At 42.9% G+C, this 15,139-nt stretch overlaps 2 protein-coding genes across 9 annotated transcripts in view; one reads left to right on the forward strand and one right to left on the reverse strand.

Moving 5' to 3' along the window:
* CFAP61 (cilia and flagella associated protein 61) overlaps positions 1-15,139 on the forward strand; it is a 305,696-nt gene that overhangs the window by 194,086 nt on the left and 96,471 nt on the right. For all 7 annotated transcript variants that reach the window (XM_055104782.2, XM_034947210.3, XM_055104783.2 and 4 more), the window contains one exon: positions 9,795-9,969. In XM_055104782.2, the coding sequence (XP_054960757.1) occupies positions 9,795-9,969 (175 nt within the window). The remainder of the gene's footprint in view (positions 1-9,794; positions 9,970-15,139) is intronic.
* LOC130541061 (uncharacterized) lies at positions 1,377-14,719 on the reverse strand. Of its 2 annotated transcripts, none has more exons than XR_008955104.2 (4): positions 14,377-14,719; positions 6,538-6,636; positions 5,207-5,467; positions 1,377-3,044 (listed from the first exon to the last, which is right to left on the reverse strand). XR_008955104.2 is itself a non-coding variant. In XM_057300836.2 (4 exons), the coding sequence occupies exons 2-4, from the start codon at positions 6,540-6,542 to the stop codon at positions 2,635-2,637; spliced, it is 621 nt and encodes a 206-aa protein (XP_057156819.1). In that variant the 5' UTR covers positions 6,543-6,636; positions 14,377-14,719; the 3' UTR covers positions 1,377-2,634. The 2 variants fall into 2 exon arrangements, 1 of the variants encoding a protein (XP_057156819.1); XM_057300836.2 differs by having other exon boundaries at positions 5,207-5,412.

The raw sequence follows: 15,139 nt of genomic DNA on the forward strand, positions 1-15,139 counted from the left end.
GGGATGGGGAGCCTGAGATGCTACATTTTCTTTTCTTTTCTTTCCTTTTCTTCCTTCCTTCTTTTTTCCTTCCTTCCTTCCGTCCTTTCTTCCTTCCTTCTTTCTGTCCTGCCTTCCTTCCTTTCTTTCCTTCCTTCCTTCCTGTACTTTTAATTCCATTTATTGTTTGATGAGTCTATTCCTGTGCCGTAAGTTTCCATTTCTTCCGTTTCTTCTGGGCTATCTTTTTCTTCTGTGCAGCCTCTTCTGGTTTAGGAACAATTTGTTCCTTTTCAATAAGGCTCATCTCACTGTGGCAGGCAGAGCTCACACATGGGTTAACCTGACCCTGAGCTCTGTGAGTCTGGCCACACATCTTGGGTACTTTGTTCACCTGGCTATGCTCAGTGACCAGAGAATCTACATGTAAACCCTTACGTTCAGCATGACTGCATTTTTAAGCATGTGCAGCAAACATTCAGCACTCTTTTTGGGCCACTGACCCTGTGTCCAGTCCCACTGTTTGGCCTCGACGCACCTACCAACTCCACCTTTGTAACGTCAGAATGGTACACACTGTCTCTGTCAAGTGACATCTTTCAGATACTGGGTGGCTCTTGATATATGCATACCCTGACGGCCTGAGCAGTTTCACAGGTGTTCTTCAATGAACACGAAGATTTGAACCTCTTGATTTGCCTGAGTTCACATTTCCACAGATTGTCAGGCCACTTAGGGGAACAGGAAGATGTTACATTTCTAACAAGCTCCTGGGTGAGGCCAGTGCTGCCGGTGAATGAACAACCCTTTCAGTAGCTTGGATCAACCTCTGAAGAATCTCTCTCCTCTCCTCCCCTCCCCTCCCCTCCTCTCCTCTCCATTCCTCTCCCCTCCCCTCCTCTCCCCTTTCCTCCCCTCCACTCCCCTCCCCTCCTCTCCCCTTTCCTCCCCTCCACTCACCTCCCCTCCTCTCCCCTTTCCTCCCCTCCACTCCCCTCCCCTCCTCTCCCCTTTCCTCCCCTCCACTCCCCTCCCCTCCCCTCTTCTATCCCCTCCCCTCCTCTCCATTCTTCTCCCCTCCCCTCCCCTCATCTCCTCTCCTCTCCTCTCCTCTCAATTCTCAAAGGGTATAAAAGGATATTTTTATGGTTAAAGGATAAATATTTACTGCAGGGATACTTTGTTTTGATATTTAAGTATTCCTCTGACTTGTTAAAACATTAAACCAGACAGAAATACCATGCACCCCCTTAGCTTGTCTCCCTGTCACCTGCCTGTCAGGTTCCAGCTGCTGCCACGACTGCGTACTTTGGAAACTGAGTGGAAGACCCAGCCAGCTGCCCAGAGCCTCGGGCATCTGCCCATGTGTGCCCAGCTGCCCCTGCAGCTTTAGTCTGTGGCACATTAAGCTCTTGCCCTTTTTACAACGGAAAAAAATGAAATGAAGAAGTGATAAAGGGAGTTCCAATTTAATTTTTCCAGAAGGACATAAAATCAAAGTACATAGAGTGATACAGAAAGGGCAGCTGAATTCACTGGGGAGCTTTTCTCCCCCTTCCCCCATTGTCTTCAACTCTCTCCTGGTTTTGTCCCAATTTTGTGATTTTCTAAAAAACAAATTAAAATAATGAAAACAGAGCTTAAACCCAAAGCAAGAAGACAACCCTTTATAAAATGTAATGACAAACCGCAACCTCTAATCAGACTTTTTAAATGGCACGCCTCACTCTAAATTGTTGTATAATGTTTTTAATATCCAAATGCACATCGCTATTTCTTATTACAAAATCCATGCACAAGGTAAAATACTACATTGCACTGCACGGCTGAGCATGAGGAGAGCTGGTCTCTCCCAGCCCACTCTTCCTCCCAGCTCTCTTTCCAGAGGCAACCAGTTTGAAGCATTTCTGTTCTTAGTTTTTCAGTGGCTACCTGCATAACTCCAAATACAGTAATATGTTTATAGAATGTCCTTCCTTGCTCTGTCAACTTCAGACATTATCTACAACCTCTCCATTTTCGAAGATGAAGATTTAGCTGGCTCACTTTCCAGACTCTATAACTCCTTCTCCAGCCCTCCAATCAATGTTGATCATTTTTGTTGGCAAACACACTCTGGTTTTGAAAACCCCTCTGAGATCACAGGGCCACTCTCCATGACTCATGGACGGTCATGGAGCAGCAGAGAGATGCCTGCCCCAGGCCTGGATTTGAGGAACCTCATAAAGAGGAAGAACAAAAATGTACCAACTGAAATCAAATGAGCTTGGTGTTGAGCATGAGAAGACTGTGGTATGGACTGTTCATGGGTGGGGGGTCACTAGCAGCTGACAGGTAGGGCAGGTACTTCCAAGCAAGCAAGAAGAAGAGCTGGGACTGTAGTATACAGTGAGCTTGATGTGGGTCGGCAATGTTACATTGTCTCCAAAGGGGTTAATCATGTCTTAGACTGGGTCAGTAATAGTGTGGCATCCAGAATGGTGCAGCCCAGGTGACAGCCTTCTACACACAGCAGGGAGGAAAGACCCATCTACACCAGTGCTGTACCTCCCAGTAAGAGACCTGAGAAAGACACTCCCCCGTGTCATTTGACAGCACCTACTATATAGAGATCTCACTCTGAGAATGATTACAGGGGAAAATAAAAGCATGCAGTCAAAGAAAACTGGCTGTTTTAAAAATGGCTGCAAATTCTTTGATGCCTCTTCCATCTAAGAGGTAGAGTCTATGTCTCCTCTCCTTGAATCTGGGCAGCCTTGTGACTGCCTCGGCCAACAAAGTGCAAAGGTTGTGACATGGTGTGACTTCTGAGGCCAAGTCACAGAGGCCATACAGTGCCTCCTGGATTGTGGCAGCAGTCGCTCCTGGAGTCCTGAGGTGCCACGTGAGAAGTTCTGATGCCCTGGGGTTGCCACGCTGGAGACGCTGTAGGTGAGCTCTCTGCCTCCCAGGCCCCACTGATCCCAGCCCTTCAGCCAGCCTTGCAAGGCACTGGGCCTGTGAGTGAAACAATCTCAGATCCTCCAGATCAGTCCATCCACCAGCTGAAAGTTGCCAAGTGACTCCTGTCCACAGCACACAGAATAAAAGAATTGCTCATCCAAATGCTACCCAAATTTCTGACCAACAAAATCATGGAAAGTTAAGAAAGTAGGTATTTAAGCTACTAAGTTTTAGTGTGAGTTTGCTGAACAGCAAAGGACAACTAGAATAAAAAAGATAACACAGTAAGAGAAAGAGAACAATACAATATTTGGAAAAATCAGAGGAAGAACATAGTTGTGAAAATGTTGAAAAATTTAGGCCACACACACACACACATTGTAGGCAACTATTTATCATCCTCTATACAATTTGATCACCTGGCCTCTGAAATGGGAGCTGAAGCCATTGAAAGAGCAGAGGCAAAGCTGAGAAGGCCACACATAAAAAAGGAGATGGGTGAATAAGAAAGAATTAAAATGAAATCTCCATCAGAGACAGAACTGCTGCTAAACAGTTAGTGATGCTGAAGACAAAGCACCCCTGGAGGGCAGAAGCAGAGGACAAAGGGATATGCTTGGTTCAGGAGAAAACAGGGTCTGATAGGCATGGAGGCAGCATAGAAATAATTGGTTTTCCTGAAGAAGAGACTCAAGGGACAATAATTGAAGATATTCTAGAAGAAAACTTTTTTACCTGAAAAACATATTGTCCAGCTGACCACATTCTAGGCAAAATCAAAGAAAAATTTTCTCAGTTATGTTCTGACAGAATTTCAATTCTTTCTTAGTCACCCATCTCCCTTTTTGTCTAACCCTGTGGCCTTCTTAGCTTAGCCTCTGCTCTTCCGATGCTTCAGCTGCCATTTCAGGGGCTGGGTGATCAAATTGCATTGAGGATGATAAATAGTTTCTCATAGAATGGCAGGAAAAAATCGAACAAACTTCAAAAGAAAAATAACAGATTACAACCTTTCTCCCTAAAAAAGAACAAAAATAAAACAGATATCAAAATTTTTATCTCCAGCATTAAATAGCAAAAGAAAATGAAACTAATCCCACAGAATTTTGACGAAAAGTGGTGATTCAGTAATTATGTGCCCACCTAAATCTCTCATATTTGAAAATAGCAGGTAGCCATTCTTTTATATACAAGGCCTCAGAAAAAATTATCTTCCGTGTTCTTTGCTTAATGTGCACTCAAAATAATTGAGATAGAAAAGAAAATTTAGAACTTCAGCCAGGCACGGTGGCTCACATCTGTAATCCCAGCATTTTGGGAGGCCAAGGCAGGTGGATCACTTGAGGTCAGGAGTTCGAGACCAGCCTGACCAACATGGTGAAACCCCATCTCTACTAAAAATACAAAAATTAGCCAGGTGTGGTGGCGGGGTCTTGTAATCCCAGCTACTTGGAAGGCTGAGGCAAAAGAATCACTTGAACCAGGAGGCAGAGGTTGCAGTGAGCCGAGATTGTGCCACTGCACTCCAGCCTGGGCAACAGAGCAAGACTGTCTCAAAAAAAACAAAAAAAAGAAAAAGAAAGAAAGAAAATATAGAATTTCATAGTAGTACAAAAGGACAGGTGGCAAGCACACAAACAATTTAAAAATGTAATCTAAATAATTGTTGTAAATCTGAGAATAAATGCAAAATAGAAAATGACTCTTAAGCTAAATTAATCTAATAAAGACCAAGAAGTTGTTGAAAATTGGGAGGGAGGTGGCAAGGGAGGAATATGCATTGTCTTAAGGGGAGAAACCCAAGAGTACTATTTCAGTGTTGACTCTTATATTTAGAAGGAATAAGATTAAAGAATCCTTTGAAACAGCATGAAGGAATTCACCTTCCCAACACTGCAGAAGATAAAAGGGAGAAAACAAAGGAAAACAGACACAATGGTTAAAAGTGAGGGTGTAAACCAGAATGACATAAGGAGAAAAATTCAGTGAATGTCATGGGTGGATTAGGGTTAGGGCTTCAAACCACCCTGTTATAAGAACCAAGACTCTGTTTTTACACTTAATTCAAAATATAAGAGAAATACCCAATCAAAGGGCAACAAAAGCTTAAAAATAAGAAGATGGTTCAAAGTGCACCAGCAAAAGACTGTCAGGCAAATTTCACACAGCTATTAGAAACAGCAATAATATTAGTGCCCAAGAAAGTGAATTGGAGAAAGAAAAGCATTAATCTTGACCAAGGGTAAAATCCATGATGAGAATATAGAGGTCATGAACTTTTTACCTGCCGAACATGGTTGTATCAGAGGATGGCCACAAAAACAGAAGTGCACTTGCAATATGACCTTCGTTCCTTGGAGTCCCACTGAAGAAGGGAAGGAACAAGCTGAAGCACAGCGAGGGAGGGGCTCCGTCACTCCAGATGCGCAGCCAGAGGAGTGAAGATTCAGGGTGTGCAGGATGGCCAGCCAGTCTTCAAATACTTGAAGACTTTTCATATGGAGAGCGAAATTAGTCTTGCACATGATGGCTCTGGGAAACAGATCTAGACAGGCCCCAAAAGTGATGGGAATGCAGTGTTTATTCATCCCGAGGAACAGCTTTCCGATAGAGTGAAAGTCTACTCCAAAGAAAACGGTCAACCCTAGGAGACAGGAGCCTGCTGCCAGGCAGCCTCAAAGCGGGAGAGCACCTGACTGCCGTTGAATGTTTACCGCGAGACAGACACATGGTAACAGATGGAACTCTCACCATACCCTGAGGTCACTGCCATTTGCATCCCCATGTTGTAGGTTAGAGAACCGAGGGTGCTGTGAAGCTTAGGTAGTTTGCCCAGGGTCAGTTAGTAGGGAGGTGATAGACTAGGGTCCAAACTCAGGTGGTCTGGCCCTGGATCAAGCACTGTCTCTGTTTCGTTCTCTTTCCCTCTCCTTTCCCTTTCTTGTTGCTTCCCTTTATCTCTCATTGACATGGTGCAGGGCTTATACTTGATGGCTTTTAAAAGTCATTACCACAGAGATTCTAGAGCTTAGTATTTACAGCTACAGTCAAATAAGCAGTTCAAAAAGAAAAAGTTTATTTCCTTCTCTCATTAAAAATAAAAATATCTGGAGAAAAGCAACCCAGGCCCAGTAAGGTGGCTCCCTGATGTCAACAGGAACCCAGGCCCTTCCATCTTTTTTTTTTTTTTTTTTTTTTGACAAGTTCTGACTCCTGTCACCCAGGCTGGAGTGCAGTGGTGCAATCACAGCTCACTGCAACCTTGACCTCCCCGGCTCAGGTGATTCTCCTACTTCAGCCTCCCGAGTAGCTGGGACTATACAGGTACATGCCACCAAACCCAGCTAATTTTTTTTTTTTTTTGTATTTGTAGTAGAGATGAGATCTCCCATGTTTCCCAGGCTGGTCTCAAACTTCTAGGCTCAAGGGATCCGCCTGCCTCAGCCTCCCAAAGTGCTCGGACTACAGGTGTGAGTCACCATGCCTGGCCCTCTTTCTATTTTTAATGTGTGGTTTCCATTCTCAGCATCTCAAGATGGCTGCTGTGTTCCAGTCATTCCATTTGCAAGAGGCAAGAAAGAGGAAGGACTAGAGCATGATGACTTTTCTCATTACCTCATCCAAGGACTCCTGCTTGTATCTGCTGACCACCTCTTAGGTCTTGAGTTGGGAAATGCAGTTTTTCAGCTGAGCATATTTCCCAAGAGTCTGTTACTAAGAAAGGAAGGAAGACAGAATATTGGGTTAGGCAGCCAGCAGTCCTAGCCACCGTGAGTTATTGCTGAGTGATGGTGGCACTGTGCTATGGCAAATCAGTGTGGTTGAAAAGTTATCTGCTGCTCTCCACTCAAAAGTTAGTGGCACTTTAGTTAGTGGCAGAGAACCCTCAGTTTGGATAACCAGTCCTTGTGGCACTTCATTAAATATAACCAAGCCCTTATATTAAAGACTGTTCTCTCCCTTGCCTCTTTTACCTTTTCAGGGCTGGTGACCTCTCTTGACCAACAGGAATGTATGGGTGTAAGAAACTTCTGCTAGCTTCTTCTAAATGTCTGCCTACAAACTCCTCTTAGTGTTTAAATCTGCTGTTCAATGAAAGAAAACAGTATGTGATGAACCATTCAGAAAGGAAGCTTCTTTTTACTTTTCAGGCTGGATAGCTCTGTGTCTCCATAAGCACACATGGAAGAAGGAAATTTCTTGTACTGGCTTCTTCTCAATGTCTCCATACAAATTCTTTTTCTGCTAGAAGCTTCCATTCAATGAAAGAACACAGTAAATGATGAACTGATCACAGAGCAAGCTTCTTTTTCCATAGATCGTTTTCTAATTAATTGATGTCTCCTAAACTCTGTGCAGACAAATTTATTTGGCTTTGGAATTTATAATTCTAGCTTCAGTTTTGCCTGCTTTGTGAAAATGCCATAATCCCATTAGTTTTCCTTTAATTGCTCTTATTCTTTAGAGTAGAGAAGTATGCAAAACAACTCTACACATTTAAGTGCCCACAAGAATTATGTGGATTATCAGAATGCAATTACATTTCAAGATTTTAGTGAGCTAATTTTCAATTTGGACCTTATTCTTTTTTCTCCTCTTCCTTTTTATTTTTGCCTAAACACCACTACTTGAAATGATAACTCATTGAAACTTAAAATGAAGTAGCTCTCAATTTGTTCTTTAGCACTGCCACTTTCCGCCAAGGCTTTTTCACTTGTTAAATCATGACTTATTAAACTGATGTAATGTTACCCAGATTTTATTTTCTTTTATGCTACAATGCTCCTTGTAGTTCCAGTGAGGTTTCAAAAGCCCAAAGCACAGTATTCAGTATTGTGCACGTCAAACTTTTCGCCAAAGCCTTCAGTGGGCTGCTTTATAATAACTATGAATATAATGCTATCAACATTTTAGTGGGGTATTACTAAACGAGCTATATTACTAATAAGAAAACTTTACCTCTGCAATTTTGGTTACAGTAAATGACCATTATTTATTTAGTTGTTCCCTTTTGCTAAATATAATTTCACTGCAGCCTCTTAATGGAGAGAGAATATCCAGCTTTAAACATTGGTTCTGTTTTGCTGTTTCATTTTAATTTAATCTAGTTTGAAATTGCATTAAATACATCACGGCAATGTACTAAGGCTTTACAATTTCTATTGAGGAAGTGTATAACCAAAAGTTTCCTGTCAGCTGGAGTTTAGTCAAGCCCCATGAGTTTAAGCACCAGCCAGCATTTGCCTGCTTGTCAAAGGAGAAAGAACTTCCTCTGCCCCAACATCCCTCTTAACTGCAAGTAAACTTATTGCCTGTCATAACTCTAGGAGTATTCTTGCCTCACAGCCCTGAGGTCTTAGACCCTGAGTGCAGCAAGCCAGTGGGTATCGGTCTTCCACCAAAGGCCTCAGGCTCCCTCTAGGCTGCCCCTCTGCTTGCCCCCTTTTTCTCCTCATAACTGCCACCTGGCAGCCAATTAAAAGTCAGAGGGACCAAGTGGTGGCCCATTTGGGGAGCCTCAGGTCACTATGCTGTTTTATTTGGTTTTTGCAATGACACTTCTTTGTCTGATTTTAATTGGAACCAATATAATAAAAAATCATGAGTCTACATGAAAACCCAAGGGCCTGGCATTTCTTGGGAAGTCAGATCTGGCCATACTGGATCCATACTCTACACTGGCAGCAACTAGATGGAACTCAGTCATGGCTGAAATCTCTGGCCCAAGCACAAACCCTCCAGTTTGCCACAGTATCCTTGACAAAGAAGACGAGTATCAGCTATCATCCGTTATTGTGTTTTTACTGTTACTTTCCTTACAGTAGAGGAAAGTTTCTGTTCCCACACACATCTGCATCAAAAATGAGAGAAAGATGGAGGGGAATAAAGAGAAGGAGAATATTTCTCTGACAAGACAAGGAATAATCCTATACTTTTCAAAAGTAAATAATAATCTGTTTCTTTCCTTTTCTTTTCTGCCTAGCCCCTCTATACCCTTAAATTTCAACCCCAGATACAATTTCTGTGGCAGATTATTTTTGCCAAAAATGGCCACCACATCCAATTCATTTCCATGTCCTCTTCCAGAGCCTTGCCCCTCCTACATGAAGAGGTGGAGTCTAGGTTCCCTTCCCTGGTCCTGGGCAGGCCTTTATGGCTATCTCCATGAATTGAATATGGTGGAAGAGGCACTGCTCAACTTCCAAGACTAGGTTGGAAAAGAATATGGACCTTTCTCTATTGGCTCTCTCTTTCTCAGAACACTTTCCCTTGGAACCCAGCCACCATGTTATGAGGAAGCCCAAGCTACATGGAGAGGCCACATGTAGGTGTTCTGGCCAACAACCCCAGCTCAGATCCAGCCCTTAGCCAACATCAACTGCAAGGCAAATCATGACAATTCGTTGTCACATTTGAATACCCAGCATATTTTCCAGGGGAAAGAAAAAGGATTGAGATAGTTTAATTATCTTCAGATGATTTCAGCCCCCAGCCCCTGAGTCACCCCTAGCCTTTGAGTCTTCCTAGCTGAGGCCCCAGACATGGTGGAACAGAGACAAGTTATTCCCCACCTTGCCCTGTCTGAATTACTGTCCTGCATAAGCTGGGAGCCTAATGGTTGATTTTTGCCACTGAGTTTTGAAACAATTTGTTACACAGCATTACATAACTAGAGCAACTCCCTCTGAGAATTGTTTCTAGGTGCTCTTTCCACCTGTTTTTTGTTTTGTTTTTTTCAATTAAAATCTGATTGATTGTATCTGGGGACAGAAAAAGACATACTGAACATTGCTATGTCTACTTTTTTTTTTTAAACCACTGTCACCACTTTATCTATTATCACCGAAATAAGCATTTCTAACATGCTTCAGGTCCCATGCCCTACAGAGGCTGATATTAGTCAACACCTGACAAACAGGGAGGTTCCCAACAGCAGTCAGCGGCGGTACACGGGGAAAGTTCCTTGCAACCATTTCACTCTCAACGAGGAAGAGGATTGCTTTAAGGCACTGACTTGGATAAGGAATAACTCCATCACCACAGAAGGTAAGGATGTCGGTAACTGTGCATCTCTTCAGAATAGCGTTTTATTTTTATAATGAGTCTCATTCTTCATCTAGTTCCAGTATATAATTAGTGCCTAATTAATTCCAACCAAATCATTCATCTGTCATGCTTTGTTTTCCAGATTAATTTACAACTTGTTGTCATTTTTGGATACCCAGCATGTTTGCTGGGGGAAAGAAAAAGGCTTGAGATAGTTTAATTATCTATAATTATTTTATTATACAAAATGAATATCCGAAGAGCAAAGCATGGCTAAAATCATTAACTAATTAAAGAATAATTTAATAAGCAAACATGTTTAGCAATTATATGGAAAATATGTCTTCTTTTGTGAAGCTGAAAAGACCTAGGAAGAAAAAGGCCTGTATTGGAAGGGCCTTTTCTTCTTTTCACAACCCATTGTTCTCTTTCTTGGTGTTGCCTGAACAGTTCTTCCCACAAATACACAGACTCGAGTTGCATGCCACTTTTTAAATCGAAATGAAAAAGGGAAACATTGTGCAAATGCCTCTGCCACTCAGAAGTGTATTCTCAAGCATCTTTCTATTGCTTGAATTTCATTGAAATCATTCAGCTAGTGAAACAACCAGAAGAGAGCCTGGCTACCTTTGTGTCTTTAATTGAAACCTAGGAGTCAAGGTTTGGAGATAACTTAGAGCAGCCCCTTTCTTTTGCCTAAAAGTGAGAAGATGGTTAGTGACCTGGTTGAGTTCCACAGCCACCTGTGGTTTAGAGTTCAGTCCAGGGATGTAAAACCACTAAGTGCCCAGAAAGTGAGCATCACTGTGTAAAATTAAACATGCTAATTTATTTAATACATGTATATAAATATAATCTAATTATATTTGTTAATACATTAAAATTAAGTATAATTTATTCTGATTTTTGGTGGACCATTTAGGTATTAACTTTTGCCAAGTTATAACATTTACTGCATTAAGAAGTTACTAATTTACTACATTCAACATTTTAAAATGAGTATCAAATGGCATTCAGTACGTTGCTGGATTCAATTTGCTGATACTATTTATAGGCTATTTGCCTCTAAATTCATAAATGAGGTTGACCTGTAGTTCTCTCTTTTATGCATTGCTTGTCAGGTTTTTGGAATCAAGGGTATGCTAGTCTCACAAAGCATTTTTGGAAGCTCCCCATATTCTTTGGGGATCTGAAATACAAAGTAACTTAAGGGTTGGACAGAAATCACCCATAAAACCAACTGAGTCTGGAACCTTTGGGTAGAGGTGGGATATATAGATAGATTATGCCGGCAACCCAGATTTTTTAAATGTCATAAAGTATTTCATACTTTCATCCAAGCTTGGAATTATTTTCAGTTTTGCATCTATGTATGTTTAAACCTGTTTTAGCCTTTTAGTCATTCTGTAGTAATCACCCCATGATCTATGTAGACTCAGAGTATTTTCTTATCAGGGAAAATTCTCTAATCCATGGGTTGGTGAATTTTTACTGTAAAATACCAGATAGTAAATATTTTAGACTTGGTTGAGCATGGTAGCTCATGCCTGTAATCCCAGCACTTTGGGGGGCCAAGGTGAGAGGATCACTTGAGCCCAGGAGTTTGAGACCAGCCTGGGAAACACGGGAAAACCCCACCTCTACAAAAAATACAAAAATTAGCTGGGCATGGTGGTGTACACCTGTAGTCCCAGCTACTCGGGAGGCTGAGGTGGGAGGATCAATTGAGCTTGGGAGGTCAAGGCTACAGAGAGGCATGATTATGCCACTGCACTCCAGCCTGGGTGACAGAGCAAGACCTTATCTTAAAAATTTTTTCTTTTAGACTTTGCAGGCCATATGGTCTCTGTTGCAACTCTTCAACTCTGCCCATTTAGTGAGCAAGCAACTATAGACAATATGTAAATGAATGGGCAGGGTTGTGTTCTGATAAAATTTATTTATGAAACCAGACATGAGCTGTAGTTTGTAGTAACCAGCTTTTAGCCATAACATTTTTGACAAATCATTACCATTTCATGAAGTCCAGACCTCCAAATGTACCATAAGTTCCCCAAAAGCAGAAAAGCCAGTGGTTCAAGACAAAATGCACAGTTCATCTTTAAGACTGCAGCCAATCCTGTCAGCCTGCAGTGCTGTGCTTTAACTTTGAACCTTTGTGTGTTTTGGTTGTTTGGGCTAGGGAGCATTTGACCAAGAAAAGAGCCTTCGAAAGTGGCACTGCAAGGTCTTAAGGTGGAATATTGATAGCAGAGAATTTAGAAACCCCAAAGCAAGAAGCGCTATAGTCTCTTTCATGTGCCTTTGTATTGTCCTCTTGGTTCTCACATGGAGGAAGAGCATCAGTGTTATTCTGCTGACTTGCCCAGTTGTCAGGGATGGTGATGCTGTGGTGTCCCCTTAAAGGGAAATGCTTTTTCAAGATTTAAGACTGACTCCCAGCAGCCAGTGCATAAAGCCATTTGGAGTGCCTGCTTTTGTCCACCAAATAGCCAGGATAAGAAGTATGTGGAAATTAGTTTCCTGTCTTACATGTAGGTGATTTTCTCCAGGTCTGGTGCTTAATGACTCCCCCAGGCACCTCTCAGGTAGGTGCTCTTAACACTGAAATGCTAGGACCAAGCTCTGGGAGCCTTCAGGGAAACCTGACCTGGCCAAGTTCATTTAACTCTGTGTAGAGGCCCTTTTCAAGTAAATTCTCAAGTAAAAAAAGTTAAGAAAAAAATGTTAACATCTTGCCTTAAAAAACTTTCTCCTCTTTGTATCTTTTCTGTAATCCAGGTCATACTCAGACATAACTTTAGTCCCATTCAGACTTTATTCTCGCCGTTATTATTCTTGCAGCATCACTGGATCACAGTCCAAATCTCAGAGCAGAGGAGGCCTAGGACAGAAAGCCCGTCCCCACCTAAGCCAAGAACCAACAACCACAGACAGAATTATACCCACACAGGCTCCCAGGAAATGCAGCAAAGAGTAGGATCCAGTGTGAGAGGAGGCCTCGAGGTAGAGCCTCCTAAATACACCATTGGCTTCTCTGGCAGGTTGAAATACATTTAGCTGGGAGGGCATTCCATATAGAAATACAAATTCATGCTAAATCACTTCAGTCACCTTGTGACCTCTATTTCTTAACTGAGACTTTGGGTATATGATACTTGAGTTTCATTGCTGGGCTTTCAAATCCCTTTTCATACTGCGGAAAGCCTAGTGATCTTTCCAGAACTGCATTTTGAAAAGAATATAGCGGTTGCAGCATTGCTTCTGAGACATCTACAGTACCATACTTGGCTGAAGCTCCAAGCCATTTCTTTGATAATTTCAGCTCTACTCTATCTCAGTGTCACTTGTATCCAGCATAGTGCCTGGCACATAGTAAATGCAAAATAAATGTTTTACTGAATGTAAGTGAAGACAGTTCAGGATGTAACTCTTTTCCTTACCTCCCACATGGTGAGTTTTATCAAAACTTTTTGCATTCGGCCTACCTGGAAATAGATGGTCAATTGAGATGAAGACAAGAGAACCCTTGAATGAAATTGAAGCTATTCTTTAAAAATTCATCCTTGGTAATGAGAGTAATAACATGCTGGCTACACAGGATGAGTTAAGCTCCTCCTCACGAATAACAGACATTTATAAAGTCAGTCTAGCTCAGGTTCTGGAGTCACGTGACTTGGGTTCAAATCTTGGGTCTGCCGTTTCCCTGGGCAAGTTACTTAACTGCTTTGTGTCTCAGATTCTAGATAATATCTACCTCACATGGGTTGCTGAGAGGGTGAAAAGAGATAAATGAGATTACGTGCCATTCTCAGGACAGTCTCTCATACATAGAAAGAGTTTCATAGAGGCTGCCATTAGCATTGCTCTTACTTCTATGTGTGATGGAATTAAAGGTACCCTAGAGTAGAAGTTTCAGCCCCTGCCACCAGGGCCCTGATGAAGTTGAGGATATCAGTCTCTATTTAAAGACAGGGATCCGTGTAGACCAGGTGCCAGTCAGCTATAGAGGCACTGTGGCCTTCAGGAGAGCCCTGGAGGCTGTGAAGTTTGGAGAAGGCCTCCCCGAGAAAGGAGGATTTGAGCTCAGTCTTGAAGAGGGACAGGATAAGAAGAGAGAGAGGCTGGGGGAGTTTGGATTGTGTCCAAAAGACACTGGGCCAACAACGTGGGCTGGGCAGAGTCTGTGAAGGGCAGCAGCAGGAGATGAAGCCAGAGGCATGGGCAGGGACAGACACTGGCGGGCCGCAAGCACCCAGCCACGTCCAAGTTTAACTGGTTACCTTTTAGGGATGGGAGCTGACCAGGCGGGTGCCGCTGTACACACATAGCACTTTGGGAAAATGGCCTTTCCATCTGTAGTACCCATGCCAGCAGAGAGAAGGTGACCACGGGAGAATGGCTTACCATGGATGGCAGTAGCCAATAGAGGCGAGGAGCTGTGGATGCAGGAGCTAGCTGGAAGTGGCCACCCTTGCTGCATGTGGTGGTCTTGCTGACACAGCCACTGCTAGCTTATTTCCAAGTCAGCTATGAGATGGTGGTGTTGCAGGGCTTTTCCGTAGTTCAGCTAAAGATGGGGTCCTTGTCCGTCCCGTGGCCACGAAAATGTAGCCTCGTAGACGGTTTGAAGGGTGAGTAAAACAGGGTTTTACTGGGTGAAAGGAAAAAAATGGGGTGGAGGAGGGGGAAGCAGGATCCTCCGCAAGGCCAGCCGGCTACTTGATTCCCAGGTTCCACACAGGAAGAGGAGGGGCCAGGCTCCTCCCCACTGCAGATGGCATGCATTTCCGGAGGCTCCACCCCAATGTGCAGGCTGGTTGGAGTTTTTCTAGGGACTCCCTCCCACCTGCCTGTCTCATTGGCATTTGAAGCCAGAAGCTAGAAGTCTGGCACATGATGGAAAGCAAGGAGCAGGGCTGTGCTTATGCACGTTTGAAAGGTCGCATGGAGCCATCCGTGACCGTCCTGGACATTTCAGTCCTTGCTTTTTCTTCATGTCACTCTAATAACACCAGGAGGAATGTGGACAGTTTTCATCATAGTTTATTTTTACTCCCTCAGTGCTAATTTCCCCTTTTTAAAATACTTTAGCATGTGAGTTGGGGCAAGGGAGCCAAGGACAGTGAAAAATAGTTTCATCGTGTCCCACTGGCTGTGGTTGGGTGAC

This window comes from Pan paniscus, chromosome 21, assembly GCF_029289425.2.
Source record: "Pan paniscus chromosome 21, NHGRI_mPanPan1-v2.0_pri, whole genome shotgun sequence".
Classification (NCBI taxonomy): domain Eukaryota; kingdom Metazoa; phylum Chordata; class Mammalia; order Primates; family Hominidae; genus Pan; species Pan paniscus.